Source organism: Homalodisca vitripennis, chromosome X (genome assembly GCF_021130785.1).
Source record: "Homalodisca vitripennis isolate AUS2020 chromosome X, UT_GWSS_2.1, whole genome shotgun sequence".
Lineage (NCBI taxonomy): Eukaryota > Metazoa > Arthropoda > Insecta > Hemiptera > Cicadellidae > Homalodisca > Homalodisca vitripennis.
Window position 1 is genome coordinate 58,147,907 of NC_060215.1, and position 19,934 is coordinate 58,167,840.

A 19,934-nucleotide genomic window follows, 5' to 3' on the forward strand; every position below is an offset into this window, starting at 1 on the left:
TGACAGCCACCATCTAGCTACAAATGGTATGTGTGCTATTTGACTCAATATACATAGCCTACATGAAGTTGAGATGCTTCTTAGGGTCAGAGTTCTGACCGTTCCAGGGAACTATACAGTTTGCTATTTCCTAATTCACTAGTTTAAATTGATATTGATGGAGAATTGGTAAAACATCTTCCCAAGAGTAGTTGAAGACCAAGTCAATTTTATGAAAATGGCATTTGAACTGTTTTATTCAAACAAATTAAAAGAATCGTATGTAGCACTTTATATACCAAGACCAACTATCCAGTACAAAGACAAGCCATTTTCCTTAAAGCTAACATTGGCCTGTGGTATTATACGGGTTGAAGCAGCCAATTTATTTTCAAGGGCAGAAAAGCAATATTTAATTCTAGTGAAGCTGACTACTTGATAAGTAATACACATTACTGTCCTAACTATCATGTAGGATTTCCCATTCATATCACATCAAAACATTGCTAATACAATTGAAATATGTGTAGAGATATTTCAATTTCACTGAAGAGAGCCATCTTCAGTCAACAGATGTTACGAGTAAGCTGTATTAATTGGTGACCATATTGATTTTATCCTTCTGAGAACAATGTTCAACCTCAAACACTTTTACATCCTTATTTTTGGCCATAGAATGAAGAGAAATGTCTCATTTTAAACATGTAATAAATACACATTTAACCAGTTTTTATCATTTCATGTTTATATTAGGTTGTCCAGAAAGGAATCTGAAACTTTTTTATATTTTATAATTTTAATACTTAAGTTATAAACCTTACAAAAAAAGCATTAGGATGCATATTACTAATCTTTAAAATGCAATATCAACCATTGATCTTATGGAGTATAATACAAGGCCATTCCATTACAGCCACTTAACTAAAAGTTACAAAGTTATACAGGGTTCCCACTCAATTTTAATCATCAAATTTACGGCTCTTTCAGAGTAAAAAATAGTAATTTTACGGTCGATAGTTTTATAAACATTACAAATAAAAATTAAAAAAGATTATGTTTTTTTGAAATGGAGTGGCCGATTTTAGTATCTAGTGTCAAAACACATCACAAGTGCGTGCAGTGGTCTAGGACTCTGCACTTATGGCATTTCCGGTTCTCGCATCTCAACTCAGCTAGAATACAGGTGTGTTTAGTTTTTCAGACGTGGCAAAATGGTGAAACTATTTAAAACTTTTCTTTATATCAGTAACGATGTCAATGATTTGTGCTGAAATGAATGGATGCATCTACAAAATAGGTATTGATTTTTAGACCTTGTGTACATCACAAGACGGCTTCGCTGTTACGTGATTTAAGGCAACACAGAAGAGACTGAAAAGTGCCAAGACAGTTTAGAGTTTATTTCATCTTGAGTTCCAGGTTTCTATAAAGTCAGTTTCACCTAATACTACTTCACTTAGGAAAGACGCCAAATTTTTAAAAATTATTACCAAATGTCCGAAAAATCATTCAATGAACAAGTGTGGAATATTAACTTGTTTCTTGTTTCCACAACAAAGGGTTACACTTTACTTATATTAAAAGCTATATATTAAATGTAATATAAGCGTACAAAGTTTAAGTCGCACATCTTTAACAGTAAAACAATGTTTAATATCATCAGAACTGAAATGAAACACACCTGTATTCAAGCTGAGTTGAGACGCGAGAACCACCAACATCGTAAGTGCTGGACCACTCACTGCTTCACACTGAAATCGGCCACTCCGTGTGAAAGCACCGATGCTCACTCATTGTTTGCAACTCCATAAGTCCAACAGACTAACGGTCGGCGATAGAGAACGAAAAGCTGAGTTCAGCGTTTTGTGGCCCGTATAAGACCTGCCTAAATAGCGTATTGAATCACATGAGCACCTGGTCGATCGCAGCCGACTGCAACGTGCAGGTGCGACGATCGCAAACAACCGCCCACCACTACAGGATCACAGCTGACAGCGGCGACGTAGTACATATGTGGGAGCAATGGAAGGATTCAGAGCGGCTGCCAGTCGATCACCGATAGTGGTGGATGCTCCACGCTTCTTGTAATATGAATGCCAGTGTGTTCGTCTTAGAACTGTTTGTAGAAGAAATTATGAACAATCCGACCATCTGGACATCAATTATTAATGTTACGTAGCAATAAATATTATTACGTTTATTAATTGCCCGTTAAAATATATATTCATTGTTACATTATTTTTATATAAACGTAAAATGTTAGATTTCATAACTGATAATGTAACACTAAAATGTAGAAAACTACTACAAATGGACACGTTTTTGAAACTGAAAAAGTAAATTAATTACCCCTTGCAGTCAAGTAGAATCATAATCCCATAAAAATAGTAGTAAAAACGTGTAAAGATAAATGTTAAAACAAGTAATATTTATAAAGAATAAAAAGGTAGGGCTCATAGTTGATGATGACTGATTATTCATGCAGGCTTATTTTATTTCTTATGTCCAAAGTAAGTATTTTATTTTAATATCAATAACATTTATTATAAAATTGTTTAATAGATACCTATTTTTAAATCGGAATTAACGTAGGGAAAATTCATTTTAGCCAATAAAAAAAGAGTAGTTGAATTTTTTATTAATTTATTTATTGATATGTTAAGCTAGAATAAAGCAAGAAGTTAATATTTAAGTAATATTCTTTTAACAGCAAACACAATAACATTTTATCACTCGAATTAGTACCGAAATTTAGGTGTAATTTGATATGCTCCCCTTAGTAAAATAACCAAATCATTACTAAATGCACTTTTCTTGCTATGCAAAACTACCAACACTGGTGAGAAAATCTACTTATAAAGGACTACAATTGTAAAATAAATAACAATAATAAATTGTCAGGTAAACAATTACTCATAAATATGGGTATATTTTTCTAAGGTGATCTATCTAATTATAAGTGATAAAAACAATCAAATAAAAATAAATGGGAGTTTTGATTTAGTGGTTAGTCCACATACCATGTAATATTGCATTAAAAAAGGTAAAATATTTAATTATAGTGTACAAAAAATAGTAATATCTATGGAATCCTTTCCAACTGAATCCACTGAGATCGATGTTTGAGAAAAATTTGCACACCCACGATGTTCGCTGATCAACTGCGACAACTAGTAGCTAGTGTTAACCGTTCAATGCTCACCCAAAAAACTACATGTTCCCGGGACTGTGAAACGCCATCAGTAGTAGTAATGGTTCTTTACGATCGTCGCTCCTACACATAGCGGTCAGCCAGCTCGCGCTCACTCGAGTAAGCTGCTCCATTTAATCTGGTACACTAGTAAATAGCACCAAAACCAATCGATGTGAGTCGTAGCGGTTAGGCTTGCGTGATTCTCCCTCACGTATGAACCAGGCCTTACGAAAGTCACGACGTGATGCATGTTGATTCATTTAATCGCTAGTTGTAGAGATTTTCATGATTTGTACATTAAATTCACGGCTTATTTAAGGTTTTGTTCATGGACGGGTGGGGACCCTCTTATAGCAAGTAACATGTGGTCACTCTATCCTAATTAATCACATAAGAAGATTTACGAGGTCCAATCAAAAAGTATCCGACCTCGTCGTGTATCGCGGCTTCTGCTGCCAATAATGAGATAAGATTTGTTGCGACAATAGTTCCTACTATGATAAGGAAAGGTACAAAGTCTTATCTTGATCCTCCGACTGGTTCGCCGGAGACGGGTCAGTATGTATAGTAGAGAATTAATAGCATGACCGGTGACTTCGAGATGCGCCGTAGGCAAAGACGGAACTAAAGTGGTGGGGGGTGGAGCGGCTCAGTCTGTTGCCGTATTTAGCCTTGTGAACTTCGGTCTCCAGTCTTCTATACGTGCCGCCCAAAAAACATTCGCTTGTGCCAATTCACGAGTTGTAATACAATTTGTGAATTAATTGCGTTGTGCTCATTACGTTTTAAGTAAAGAGTTTGAGATGGATCATAATGTAAAAAGTAAAATTGGAGGTAGAAAGGTTATACACGGCCAAGCAAGAGAAGTGCTTCTCATTTTATGAAACGGGAAGCAGAAACCAACACACTTATAAATTTGAAGAAAGTTCAACAGCGTGTCGTAGAGGCAACTGGAAAGTCCAATTGGCAATTCTTTTAGTACGCCCAACAAAGTAAGAAAACGCAAACATACCGTACTAAAAGTAATCTGAACAATTTTGATTTGGGTGTAGTTCGAAGAACAATAAATAATTTTCATCGACAACGGGGTTTTATTATGTTAACTATTGCGTGTGGATCGTTGGCGTTATTGTTATTTTAAGTATACATCATTAAATTAACTTGATACAAGTTGGTAGATAAAACTGAGTTTTTTCTTATTCTACTGTGTATATTGACAAATTAGTTTAACCAGTTTTATATTAATTTTTAATTTAGCAGCTAGGCTATGTCAGTTGAAAATTTTGTAGTGTATAATTGTATCTACTATCGTAAATCCTGAAGCTTACACGGTTAGTATATGATAAATTGAATTTTAATGGCTAACAAAGCGTAACAATTACAATTCTGAACTGTTGTCGTCGTTGGAGATCAAGAATAATATAAATTCCTACCCTTTCCCAATTTATGAGAACCCTTTCTTACCACCAGGTATCTCTACTGCGAACTCATAAAGAAGGGTGAGCTATGAACACAATTTCGGCAGAACATAGTCATTGTTAAGATCACGTACATCCGGTCCAAATATTTCCAAGATTTCCTGTATTGAATTCCCCATCATAAAAGTCCGTCGCCGTAACTTCAAAAGAGTCTAGAAATGTTCAAATATTCTCAAGGTCTCCTATACTAAATTGCTCATCATAAAAGACCACCGTGGTAAGAACATAAGGGTCTAGAAATGTTGGCAAACACTACAATATTCGGCTCCCGCCACCACTATGAGCCGGGAGCCGAAAACTCTCAGTAGGGTTAGTAGCACCGTATTCCCTCCCCTACTTTAGATTGTGCCCCCACGCGCTCAACTCCTCCACTCCTCACGCGCATCCCACCGGTCATGCTATAACTTCCCTAGAGTACTGATAAGTCAAGTGCGCGTATCGGTTTTCTCTAACTGTGAAGATAACGGAAAAAGTGGAACAACGTTATTGCATTAAATTTTGTGTGAAACTCGGAGAAAAACAAAGTGAGACCATTCGGAAAATTCAGCTAGCATTCGAAAATGAGGCAATGAGTGTTACGCAGATTAAAGAGTGGTATAACTGTTTTAAAAGTGGTCGAACCTCGGCAGAAAGTGACGCGCGTTCGGGCCGACCAAAAACAAGTCGAACTCTGGAAATCATCGAGAAAGCAAAAGTTTTGATCTGTGAAAATCGTCGAATGACTGTGGAGGAAGTAAGTACTGAGTTAGATGTCAGTTTCGGATCAGCTGAAGCAATTTTAACGGATGACTTGGGATTGCGCCGGGTAGCCGCAAAATTTGTGCCAAAATTGCTGACAGACGAGCAGAAGCAACGGCGATTGGATGTTGCCGAGGACATGCTGCAATGTTGTGAGGATGATGCGGACTTTTTGACATCAATAACAACTGGAGACGAAAGTTGGGTCTATGGATATGACCCTGAGACCAAATTTCAGTCATCACAATGGCAGTCTCCCCAGGATCCTCGGCCAAAAAAAGCAAGGCAAGTTCGAAGCAATGTCAAAGTGATGCTTACTGTTTTTTTTCGACCACCGTGGAGTTGTGCACCATGAATATGCCCCTGAGGGTCAAACTGTGAATGCACAGTACTATTTAAGTGTCCAACGTCGTCTCCGAGATGTGATTCGCCGCAAAAGACCTGACTTGTGGGCTTCTCAAAATTGGCGGCTACACCACGACAATGCGCCAGCTCATTCAAACTTTTTTGGCGAAACACGGCACTCCGCAAGTTCCTCAGCCTCCGTACTCTCCAGATATGGCTCCATGCGATTTTTGGCTCTTCCCCCACCTCAAAAAACCATTGAAAGGCACCAGATTTGAAAGTCGAGAAGCAATTATGAAAAAAAAACGACGGCTGATCTCATGGCGATGCCGAAAAGTGATTTTCAAGACTGCTTCCAGAAATGGAAACGTCGCTGGAATCGTTGTGTTGCTTCTCAGGGTGCTTATTTTGAAGAAAATTAACGCCAGCTTTTTTCAGGTAACTTCAGTTTTACGTTGCACCAAAAGGTAGGATACTTTTTGATTGGACCTCGTATTCTATATAATTTAGTCAAATTACCTCTGCATCAGTTGATATAACTATAAAATTATAGTGGATTCGTTTAGAAATCCATCCATGAAAAGTAGTAAGCCTTGTTTTGGAGGTGATTCTTTACAAGTTTCTTTCTTAAGCTTTACTAAATCTATTTCACCTTGAAATGTTGTGAGGCAGGTTGCTATAAAACCATGGTATAGTGCAGTAAGAGGTTTGATTGAGTCTAAGCACAGGATATAGCATAAGAAATAGTTCCTCAGCAAATACCAGTACTTTCACTCCCCCTCCAGAGTATTTTTTAACTATTTTGGATAAAAGCACTACCTGAAAGATACACAGACTAAGAAGCATCCCAATATTTTAAATAGATTTAAAACACAAATTTCCATGAACCAATTTATAAATAACTCTAATTTACCAAGGTTTTTTAATTTTTAATATTTTTTTATAAAATAGTGCAATTGTGTTCCTAAAAATCACTCCATATCTCAGGTATAGGTATATAAAAAAATAAATAAACTGTTATAGCAACGTGGTAGTCTTTTATTGGTAAAATTATCCAAAGTACATTGCTACTAGAAAAAATTTAATTTTTAAATTTTGTTGTGGTTCTTCCAACAGAAAATGGAGCCAAAGATTCTAGGGACCCATCAATGAAAGATATTATTATAGATATATGAAAGATAATCCCTAGATATGATTATATTAGAAATTTTTTTAATAGTATATCATCATTATGCAATGTTGTAATATATCTTGTTATTGTCTTTTGTTATTGTTATTATTAATAGTTTAAACTTATATTTAGTACAGTTTAACCCGTTAGTACATTGAAAAAGGTACTGCCATTGGTTTGAAATAAAGAAAGAAATTCAGATGTTCATTTACTGTTACCCTCAGAAAGTTTACACTTTTACAGGTTTGTGTCTTCTGGACTCCAGATTGTAGTTTTTCATTTGAATTTGAGTAAAAATGAGCTAATGGAGAATTTTATACAGATAATTTATGCAATTGTACGAAATCTAGCCATTTGCTTTTTGAAAATCCTAATAAACGGATGCACCTAAAAGTCCCACATTAGATTGTTATATAGTCAACTAATGATGGGTACCAGGATGAACATAGTACATGGACAGGATAATATTAGCATCAAAAATACTCCTTGGGGAGGTAATTCCTCATGGCAGATCTCCCACAATTATCAATAACGTTCTGATTTACTGTCTGTATATTCGACATATTATTACCTATAATTGCCCACTACATAGGATAAAAATAATTGGGGTTCATCCCCTTAATAGCGTATAAATCAACCTTATTGAGTAACAATGCATGGTTCACTCAATGAAAAGATACATAATGTCTTAAAGCACCAAAGCTACATGTCCCCTTCTACCTAAATGCGAGACAACTGAATCAATAAGGAAAAATATCTCTCTCAGTTGAGAATTCCCTACAGAAGCCAAACTGCCAAAAAGATCATCAGTATGCAATGAACTCAAAACTCGTGTGGCTCTTTCAAAAACTTTTAAAAATAATGTAAGTAATGAAATAGGCTTGTAATTTGTCAACTGATAATGATCTTACTTTTTAAATATGAGACTGATTATTAATTCAACAAATGGTTTTCCCAAAATGCTTGCTAATACTTTCAAACCATCTGATGAGATATCATCCCATCCCACTGATCTATAGTTTTAGGGTTGTGATAGCTTTATATGCTGGTTGGTCCTCTTAACAGCAGGCCCAGGATGCCTGGTACGTGGTACCCAATACAGACATTGAAGGATTGAAAGAAGCTAAGTCAAAATTCAAAATCACAACATTAAAATTATGTAGAATGGTAAAATGTGTGTTGTTGTGTGAGAAATTAATGTAAAAAAATAATAATTTTGAATGGTATTCTGATTATATTTAGTTAAATTGGAAGACTTTTATTCAATTTTTTTTAATATATTAAATATATGTTTTGACAGTTTCCTTTTTTATGGGTTATCCAGTAATTTTACCATTCTACATAATTTTAATGTTGTGATTTTGAATTTTGACTTAGCTTCTTTCAATCCTTCAATGTCTGTATTGGGTACCACGTACCAGGCAGTCCTGTGCCTGCTGTTTGAGGACCAACTAGCATTCTACGCAGAAAGCTATCTTATCTCTGGTGTCATTCAGAATGCAATGCCACCAAATAAGGATACTTGATTGCTTAAAAATTTAACGGAAACTGCAGAAACACACAATTGTTTACATCCTTGAAGGGAAGTCCCTGGTCTGCGAATCCCCTTTAGAGACGAAACAAACTCAGAAGTATTCAAAGATTGTTTTTCACAACTACTTTGTGTTTAAAGACACCATTCATAGAGCTGCTCCTAAAAGTATCTAAGAAAATTGTCTTTTATCTGACAACCTATAAGAAATTTTTTAATTAAAAAACATCTGTTTAAATCTCACAACTTTTCTGGTGTCATAAATCACTTACATTATCAATAATATGTTTAAAACTATTACAAAATTATTTTTACCATACATCAAATACAAACATTTTGATAGGACAACTTATATATTACTTTTATTTTTTTCAGTAATGCACAAGAAAGACAATTTTCATGAATTATTAGTTTTATATTTAAGCAAACTTTTTTAACATACTTAAATTGTGCATAGTACTTAAAATATAACCTAAATATAGTTCATTTTTGTCAATAATATCTTTTAGAACTGATTTAAGAGTTAGTAAACTTACTTCTTAGAATTCAAACAACAGCAAACAGTTGATTTATCAAAGATTCTAATTTTAAAGTCTGCTTACTATTTATTTACATTGGATAATTACCTGTTACGAGAACTCTATACTGAGATCTGCGGGCTGGAGGTCCTCGTCCTCGTCCCATGCTCCCACCATTGCCTCCTCGGCTGCCTCGGAACCCACTTGGACCTCCTCCACGGGGGAACTCCACTCTCAGCCTGTAACCATCGTAGTCATATCCATCTCGAGCATGTACCGCATCTTCAGCATCTCTGAAAAAGAAGTTGTGTTTTACAGCAGGAAAGTCATTCTAGTATAATAATTTTATCTCCTTTTACTGTCTCTTTTAGTTCAAATATTTTTATAGCTTTCATTGGCTAGATTTTTAAATTTATGATGTTAAAACAGATTGTTACTATAATACTCTTAATAGTTTCACTTTGATTTAAGATGCTCTTAACAATACAGAGAATTAAACTGTGACATTTCTTAGTATCCACTTGCAACCAGACTTAAGCTGGCAAGTCCATATATTGTTGTCAATAGTTATTAAAGAAATATCTTATGTTTAAAAAATAGAATTATATATAAAAAATGTATATTGTCCATATTTTAAGTACTTGTCAATATAATTTAATAATATGGAATAACAATATTATTCCTTTCTCTGAATAGATTACTTACACATAAAAAATATATCATAAGAATAGTTGATGTCAAATATGTTGTTAAACTGCATTTTATTTAGTCGTAAACTAGCATGAATTTGTATAGGCTGGACAAAATATCTCTAGTGTACTAGCTAATCCAGTGTTCTAAATACATGCCACTTAAATTCCAAGCGTATCACATTTTGAAAATGTTACCGATTTAGCAAGCGCATCTCTCAACAAACTTACATCTATAATTGTATTTACATTCTTTTCTTTGCCATATTTAGCATATTTATTTGTTGTCAACATCACCAAGTTTCCTTTGTAAGGCAGTTTCTTCTTGTGGTAACTCCAAATTAGGCCTAAGCCTAAACTGATTTTGAGGAGTAGTACTGCTGGACGTGTAAGCTACAGCAGAAATATTTTGATCAATTACTAATTTTTTATTTTTAGGTACACCCACATTACACGTCTTTTTAAAAATTGTAAAAGGTTTACTAGTTATTTTCGAACAAAAACTCATAAAACTAACACCACAAATCACTAATTGTGTAGAAACTCACCAGAAAGCAAACACAAACAAATAAGAAACGGATCCCACTTTATCATCTGGTGACAGGCAGTTTGCTAAGAAAACCGACTGTGCAAAATAAAGTACTATCCAACAAAAAAAAAATTGTACTCTATAAAATTACACAGGTCTACCTTTGCTGCAATTTACTTCGTGTTTTTGAGATTGGGCTCTGCAGAAGTGAACAAAATATCTTTTTTTTAACATATAATGATTATTAAAAGGCTATATACATTATTTATCAAATTGTTCAGAAAAGCCTCAGCTACAATTTTACTAAAAAAAACTATATATTTTTTTTATTGTAAGTGTCCCCTTAAGGTAATTAGACCTAAAATTTAGTTCTGTTGCTTGTAAAATCTTTAAACAGTGGAAGCTATTGGGGACGAGAGATACTTTGGCAGCTATAATTACACTTACAGTTAATATTTTGAGGTGGAGGTGTTTTGGCTGGAATCACAATATTGGTTTTTATTATATATTCCTGTCAACAGTTTCTTTGCCAGTTTTCTTTACAGTTGTGTTCAGATTCTCTTCCTTCTCTATTCATATATTGTTTCACTCTCTCACTCAACTCATTCATTCATTGTAATACACTAAATAAGAACTATTAAACAATATTTGCCACACAATAAAATCAGGTACACATTATTTACAATTAATTATTTACAAACAAAGGAAACAAGATTATGCACTCATAACAGTTGAGAGTGAGCACATGGTAGTTAATCACAATTTATATTGAGCAGCAGGGCACATACTGCTGACGCATTCTGTAAACAATAGTTAAAACTAATAAAAACACATCTGCACTTACATCAGAATACTTGATCTGGCTCGGCATATACATTATGATTTCCTGTTATTTTATGGGTGTAAAAAGAAAACTGAAAAATCAGCACTTAGATTTTCAATTCACTTTGATTTGACAGAAGTGGAAAACAATTGTAAGAAGTGACTTTTAGTTTAGCCAGATATGCCTATAAATAAAAGGGCAGTAGGCTTGGTCGTTCATGAGAAAATCTATCATTAATGTGTCTATCATAAGTCTCTACACATTGTGATATATTCATTTTGTTTTGTTCCTAGATGCATATTAGAATCTAATAGGCAAAAGCTATTCGATCACATATATAGCTCCTGTCTAGTAGCCCTTTAGATTGTACATTATAATTTGATTAAGAAGCTCATTTACGGTATTAATCCTATGTAATTCTACTATCCCTCCTGAACAAGCTGATTTCAAACCTAATCATATACACTGTGACCACATTCTAGGGTTAACATATTTTACTATAGCCTCAAGGGCCTTTTGAGCACCCCAGAAGCACACCATGAGGCCTACCAGTCTATGATTTCAGCAGTTCCACAAACCATCAGGTCCTCCTGGGGAAAATTCACGACCCCTATCCAAACTACCAAAGATGGCATACCGATCCCTTGCTATTGGAGGACAATCAAAGAGCAAGTGATCGGCAGTTTCATCTTGCTCATCACATATTTTACAGAGCGGATCCTCCTGGAGGATGCCGACTCTGTGAAGAAGCTTACCAAGGTGACCATGTCCCGTAATCAGCAAACTACCGAAGATGGCATACCGATCCCTTGCTATTGAAGGACAATCAAAGAGCAAGTGTTCGGCAGTTTCATCTTGCTCATCACATATTTTACAGAGCGGATCCTCCTGAAGGATGCCGACTCTGTGAAGAAACTTACCAAGGTGACCATGTCCCGTAATCAGACCTATAACCCGAGAAGACATCAATCTACTTAGTGAGAGAAGGTCAGACGCCACTCTAAAGGAAGGCGACTGTAGTACCAATCTGCTCATTTTCATACCCGAATGCAACCTTCACCTCCTCTCATGTTCAGCGCAAACCCATTTCAAGACAGTCCCAAAGGATTCACACTTTGGCAGAACGGTTGAGGACCCATCATATTTGATGCTGAGCCCTGGATGGCCAGGGTATCAGCTCTTTCATTCTCAGGGATCCCCTTATGACCTGGAACCCAACAAACAGTCACTTTCTTGATTCTGGCAAGGGAAGAAACAACTTGACAGCAATTACAGACAAGTTTGGATTTGAACACACCATCAGTGCTGCCTGACTATCTGTGAAAATATTGATCGTCTTACTCCTATATCGCAGAAGAAGATTCTCATGAGCACATTCCATAATAGCTGCGACCTCCACCTGAAAAAGTGTAGGATATAAACGGACCCATAGGGACCACCAGCTCGCTGCATGGTCTCACACCCACAATTCCAGCACCTGTGCCACTTTTTGTTTTAGAGCCGTCTGTTAGACATTCAAGCTCCGCTGGTGGAAGAGGTTTCCTTTCCTTTGACCAATCGTCCCTAGGAGATATCACAATCCTAAAGGGTTTTTCAAAGGAAAACTTTTGTGGCATCTGATCAGAGATCATGTGCAGAGCATCTCCCTGAATCAGGATGCTAATTCTACAGTGCTGCAGCCCAACCAGAGTCCCGCTTGCTGAATACAGTAGACACTCCTCCTGGCCATAGCCCGAATAACAACAGGGGACGAGATTGAGACAACAGTCTAGAGCTGCACCCGTCGCACTAGGAAGAGCCGCAGTGATAGCAAGGCAAGCCAATCTTTGGATGCCAGCCAGACAAGCTACAGCCATCATGGCCTCCGTTTTATGCCACCAGACAACAGCACATTAGTGTAGGTCTGACGACGGAAACATAAAGCCAGTACAAAAGCTTCCGCTTAAGTCCCCAAGACCCACCTATCACGCATCTGCATTGAGTTAAAGACCATTTCCCCCTCGCGACTGACCCTTTCTAGATGAGGTCCCCAGCTTAAAAACCTATCTAGGATCACACCCAGGTACTTGACTTCGGACTTCAACTCAACGGAAGAACATCTGAGTAGAAATGGACCATTACCCTCCATCTGTCGCCTCTTGGTAAAGGCAACCACAGCAGCCTTGGTGGGGGTGACAGTAAGGCCCACATCATCACACCAGTTTCCCACCATGTTTAGAGCAGCATGGGTCAGTTCCGTGGGACACTGCTACTGTGCAAAGACACCGCTACTGTTCAAAGACATTAGCAGGTCGTCCACAACTACGTTCCACAGGAGAGGAGAAAGGACCCTGCCGTGTGGACAGTCCCTCATAGTCCCCAGAGGTCATTGCCGTGCTAAATAGAATAATATGGTTAGGTGGGTTTGTAATATTTTTAGTTCTTTAGCATTAATGATCAGCCTTTTAGAATTTTATAGTTTATTGCTTAGTACTTTCCCAAAAGACGCTTTACAATCTTTGCCATTAGCTTGGACTATGAAGTAGAACCTTTGTTGCCACAGGCATTACTGTCAGCCTATTCTTTTTACAAGATATTTTGATTTTGCAGAGGAATTGAAATATCACTCCTTAAACTGTACAAATGTTAGTTGTTTATGCCCTGCATCGAAAAGGTCAACAAATTTAAATATCTTGGATTAGTATTGGACGAGAAACTTAACTGGAAAGAACATATTTCGGATTTATATAACAAATTGAAACTCTCCATACGAAACTTTCATTTTTTTTTAATTTTGCAAGCAGTCTCTTTTAAAAACATTATGTTAACATTTAGCATTAATTCAGTCAAATATTCAATATGGTATTGTGTGCTATAGAAGTTCCAAATATTTAATTAACAGGTTAAGAGTAACGCAGAATCACTTTATACATATAATATTGGAACAAAATAAAAGAACAACTTCATTCCCGCTGTACACTGATTTAAAATTACTGCCTGTGCAACATCTATATGTATTTAAAGTGTTACGAATTTTTTATATTAGAAGTATAAATAATTATATAGATGATCTTATGAGCAGTGCAAGATATACAGCAAATATACATTTTCGTTTACATAAAGTTAATAAAGAAGTTTTAAGACGATCCTATGATTATACAGGTCGAAAGTTGTTCAATGATCTTCCTTTTAAAATTAAAAACTACAATAATCTGAAACTTTTTTGTTATAAAGTAAAAATACGGATGTTCGGAAACTCAATTTTACAGTTCTTATAGAATATCTATCTTATATAAATACTATTGATGTATTGAATATTTATTTCTTGTATGTGTATATGGGTGTATGATAGTATGTATTCTTGTATAGTTTGTATACAGATATTTGTAAATATGTATGTAGGTTAATCAGTGTGTTGATATAAGGCAGTGAAGGATGCCTGTTTTGTTGGTGTGATTTTTAATGTTAGTGTTATGTAGTAATAATTAACCCTGGAGCTGGCAACTAAAAATCCTGTAGTGGCAGGCTATTTTGGCTCTGTTTACAAGTACTTATTCTTAACCCTTCAACGCGTTTTGCCGTACTAGGTACGTCATGACACTTTTACTTGAGATCGCGTTTTGCCGTACTGAGTACGTCATGGAGTAGTCGGTTATTTTTGTAGCTGTAACAGACGACTATCGAATGTTTTCAATGAAAAATGTATACCAATCGAAAGGAGAAGATTCAAACTTTCGATTAATTGAGTCGATTTCTCGAAAAATCGATCTTTAGAAAAAATATCTGAGAAATCAGCTGCATTCAAGACGACGTCATTGCCGTGCAGCCGATCGTTTGTCCGCTTACGTTTGTTGTTGTTTACAGTCATTGTTAGTGTGATGGTTATGTTCAACTGACATATTTTTGTGTGTTTTACGTTCCTTTGTTTAGTTATTATTATTAGTTTTACAAGCTAACTATATTGTTTTGAAGAAGGAAATCCCGTTTTGACAGGAACAATTTGTTGTGTTTTACAAACATGAGTTGGGGATGGTTTGTAGGTTAGCTAGCTTTTAGGGAAATTAACCTAAAGTAGGTTAATTTTGTTTAATTTGGCTAATTAACACTAACAACATAGAAGTATAATAAAATAATTATAAACTTGGGTAATTTGCTTATATTATTTATAAAACACAAAATCTCTAAAAAAACCACCAGAAAAATCAACGCAGGAGGGAGTATGACCATGAAAAAAAAATAACGCGTTGAAGGGTTAATGATCTCTACACTTCAAATATTGTGTTTTTATAATGATGATGTTTTTTTATTCGGTAATATCTGTAGAATAACATAACCTACTAATAGATATGAATCAGTGTTATACATACTTTTTACATTAGGTGAAACTTGAAATAAAAAAATTAAATTTACATAATTTTGAGGAGACCATGCATAGGAAACTAATAGAAAGTTTGAAATTTATAATTCCAAAATAACTAAAAGATAGAAAAACTTGTCTAGTTTCAGAAAATATATAGTTGTATGGGGTTTTTACAACAAAAAATTATTTGGCATGCATTTTTCTAAAGCCATGCATATTCGTGAAAACTCGTTTTGAAAGGAAAATTATACATAATACGTTTTTTTTAACTAAAGTGCATTAGTTGGGTAGTAAACATGCCAAACATACTTAATGTACATAAAAATACTAAACCCATAATTTAGACTATTATTTACCTTGGTTTTATATATTTGACGATATATTTGAAGTACATCGCAGGAAAATGTGTAGCACATGCATTATGCAATATTTATTTTAATAAAAGAAATGTTCACTAAATCATTATATTATTTTCTATCTGGCTCATAGTAATGATATACTGTATTTTTAATTAAATAAAACTATATTTCAATTAATTTTATAAGTATGGAAACATTAGGGCCTACACTGTAAATACTGTCCGGTAAAGTAATGCACATCTTTCAATCTTCATCACTGTCCTCTGATCTTTTCCTCTTTTGTTTGGTAGCTCTCCATTCATGTGTCATTTTTTTTTAACACTCCTTGTGCACAGCTGCGTTACAACCAGGACACCACCAAGATGATTTTTTTTTATTTCGGGAGAACAAACACAGCAAACCTTGGTTTTTTTTTCCTGGAAGATGTTTTTCCTGAGAACCACCTGGAGAGAGGGGTAAATGATGAGGGGCAACTGGTGCTCCAGTGCCTGCCAAGGAGTGAACAATTTGTAAAATGTATTTTCTTCTTGGCATTGGAGTTTGTGGAGTACACTGAAAACCGTATACTATAAAAGAATTATGAATGCACATGTCCAGGATGTTTAAAAAAATCTTCTTCCAATAGCTTCTAGTAGGCCTAGTGCAAGAAAGGTGATAAATGGACTTATCTTTATTGTCAACTCCGCCCATTAGCTTGTTATAGTGGTCAATGAGCGTAGGTTTTTTAGCCACAATGCCACTTCTACTTGTAATTTCCCTGTCTTCAGCATGGTAACCAGCTGACAGCAAGTACACTGGCTTTCTAGTGAGCTTTTGCTTATAGCCAGTCAAAAGCACTGGTCCCTTTCTAAAATAAACCGATTCTTGTGCCCCAAGTTTTGTGTTAAGCACACTTTTTGATAAGTCCTTAGTATTTTTGTTAGTTGTACCTGTCATAAAGGTGTTGTGCTGTAACAAGGTTTGTGCAATAGGTAACTTTGTATAAAAGTTATCTGTGAATACATGATAACCTTTATTCAAACACTGACCTCTCTCCATGAGATCATACACAACTCTGTGGGTAAAGCTGTCACCTACTCCGTCTTCAACTAAATAGTCTCTACCTGAGTAAAGCGCAGAGTGTATCACATATGCAGTTTTTGAGTCAACCAAGTCAAACTTTTTTATGCCATAGCGTGCATGTCTTTTATTAGGCATATACTGGATGAACGAGCATCTGTTCTTCATCCCTACCATACTCTCATCAATACTAAGATTTTGGTAGGGAGTCCAGTGCCTTTTGAAGGCAGCATTAGCAGCGTCCCAAAATGGAATGATCTTGACCCAAGGGTCATACCCTGGTTGGCCTCTTTGATGGACCGTTGTGAAGTCTAATGCATCATGGCATGAATTGCCTGGAACCTACATAAGGCCATAATTTTTCCATACCAGGGAATAAAGTCTGCAGGGTCTTGTGACCAATAATCTGCAATATTTTTACGTGAGTTCAATCCCATATTTATCACTATAGCTAAAAACTGCTTCATTTCCTCAATTGTGACATTACACCAAGTCTGAAGCCTAGAATGCTCTCTCATTTTACCAGATAACAGTTTTTTTTTTCAATGTGCTTTGCAGCATATCTGTTGGTTTCTCTAGCCATGACATTTATCATGCCTTCACCTACAAATAATTTAAAATATTCTATTGGCTCGTGACTTACAGGACAATCTCTAGCTCCGGGGTTTCGTATCAAGAATTTTTCTTCCAAGTTTTGTCTTCGTTCAGGAGGATAAATTTTTAACCATACATCATTTATGTGTGGAATCTCTTGTGATGGGGAGGGGATCTGTCGTATAGACAGGTCTGATAGACGAGTTGGTAGTGAGAAATTAGGAAGAGGTAGGCCTACATCACCTTCTGATTCAGATCTAGGAATCTGTCATTCAGGCCTATTGTTTGACCAGGAGTCATCAGAATCAAACTCAAATTGAGGACAATAATTGTCCTCACTACCAGAAGAAAAATCTAACAAGTCTTCATCATCCGATGGAAGATGACTACCAACACTAGCAATGTCACTGTCAGAATCTATTTCATTGTCACTAACTGGGTTTAGTAATTCCCGCAAATCACTTGATCTGTCTTTAAAATTGTCCAACATGCACTAAATAACTAAAAATGTATAGTAAAATAGTCTAACAAGAAGTAAAAAGCGATAGACATGCTTTGAAGAAAAAACTACTTACACCAAACTAGGCCTATTACAAAACATGGGTTAGGTTCAAAACAAGTCATTGATAAGGTTACCAGCAAAACACCAACACTTCTGCCTCAAAAATTTCCAACATGCAGTAAATAACTAATAATAAAAAATAACGAGACAGACTCTGAAGACAAAACTATTTACATCACCATAGTTGAAAACACGGCTTAGTGAGGTAGACTGTTATACGCTTGCCGGCAAAACACCAACATTTACGTAACGTTGAAATATAAACAACCAATTACATAACTTTATTTCGTCACTCACAATCAAACTGAACTATATTTATCATTCTTCAGGTAATAAATACATCACATTCAAACACTGAAATAACTATTTTACTGAACTAAAATAAGAACGCAGTAATCGTAACCTCAGTTAGCAGACGAGAATGGCAATGGCGACTCTAGACTAAACGACAAGCGATCGTAAATAATAGCAGTTTAGAAGGAAGAATAAGAACAAAACATCTTATTTGAGTAAAACAACTCTTCGTCATTTCAATGGTACCTAAATATCGTCACTAAACTTGTTTTTAAATCTTAAAACAAATTAATTATTTGTTGTCGTCATGACGTTCAATTTTCAACGACTGCCACTAGAGCGGTGGTCCGTGTCGTTAAAAAATCAACAACTGCCAACTTCAGGGTTAAGGAATGTACATTTATATAAATTGTGTATTGAATATATTTTGTACCTTTTTGGGACAGATGCCACATGAGACAGCATTGTTGGCTGTATGAATAATTTTATTTGTAACTGAACTCTAACCTTTTTGTTGTTTTTATTTATGTTGTGCTAACTACACAACTGGAAAGTGGTTAGCATTAGTTCATAAGAATATCAAATGTATATACAATTGTAAAATACTGATGGAATAAATAAATTATTATTATTATATTATTATTATTATTTAAGCCTTTCAAAAATGTAATTGTACTATGTTTTTTTTTAATTTACTTTTTAATTATTTTCTTTTTGAAAAGTATCAAATACTGTGAAGTAGTTATAGTAAACATTTAACTTTATCATATAACTAACACTATTTCAAGTACTGCTAGAAATAAACAAATGGTAAAACCATAATCTGTTATAACTCAAAGCCTAATACAATCTTTATAAAAGGCTGTAAGTTTGAAAATCGTCTACAAATTAAAAATATATAGATAACTAAGAATTGTAGTGGTTCATTATAAAAAATTCGTCATAAATAGAAGTTATAACATTGATTAATGAATATTTTACCTGGGATCCTCGAACTCAACAAATGCAAACGGTGGTCCTCTGCGGTTTTTCAAATCAACGAATGTAACTTTGCCGAATTTATAAAACAGGTCCTGGATATCTTTGGTGCGTATGTCAGGAGGAAGATTCCCAACATAAATACGACACTCACTACGTCCTGACATTATTCACAGATCTTCCTACAATGTATTGCTAAACAAACGTAGATCGTAAACCGATTCCCAATGGCTTGCAGGCAAGATGGCGGAAAGCTAAACGCTCACAAACAAGAGTTCCACCAAACTGACCAAACACAACACTAAACATAGACCACCAAAGCTTTAGCATAGATATAGAATAGGACCACGACCAACTTTATATTTGTTAAAAATATGGATAGATTCAAGGAATGGTATACATTAACAGCCCAATTACAAGAATCTTAATATTAAAAATGGCTGACTGAATACAGTATATGTGAAGTGGCTCCCAGTAAAAGTGCATATAAGTGTGTAATTCCACAACATATAATTACTCACTTGTGCGGAAGCTTACCTGATTACTGTAAATCCATTTATACTGTAACACTAAGATTAATAATATCACTACAATAATATAAAACTCATTTTAAAATACTCAATAAACTGACAACATTCTCGATATGAGGCAAACAATTAAGGCTAACAATCAAGATTAACAAGACTTCACCAGCTTATACAAAGATTATTTTTCTCATAAAACTTATTTGTATATAGTATGAATGCTTTTTAAGT

General features: G+C 35.2%; 1 protein-coding gene across 3 annotated transcripts in view; it reads right to left on the bottom strand.

The window, feature by feature from the left end:
* The window catches only part of LOC124369041 (serine/arginine-rich splicing factor 1-like), a 63,636-nt gene extending 44,161 nt beyond the window's left edge, over positions 1 to 19,475 (bottom strand). For all 3 annotated transcript variants that reach the window (XR_006923035.1, XM_046826723.1, XM_046826722.1), the window contains exons 1-2: positions 19,183 to 19,475; positions 9,062 to 9,246 (exon numbers count right to left, since the gene is read on the bottom strand). Coding sequence is in view for 2 of the 3 variants with exons in the window: in XM_046826723.1 (XP_046682679.1) it covers positions 9,062 to 9,246; positions 19,183 to 19,346 (349 nt within the window). In the remaining variant the exon portion in view is untranslated. The remainder of the gene's footprint in view (positions 1 to 9,061; positions 9,247 to 19,182) is intronic.
* Between the last annotated feature and the right edge of the window lie 459 nt (positions 19,476 to 19,934).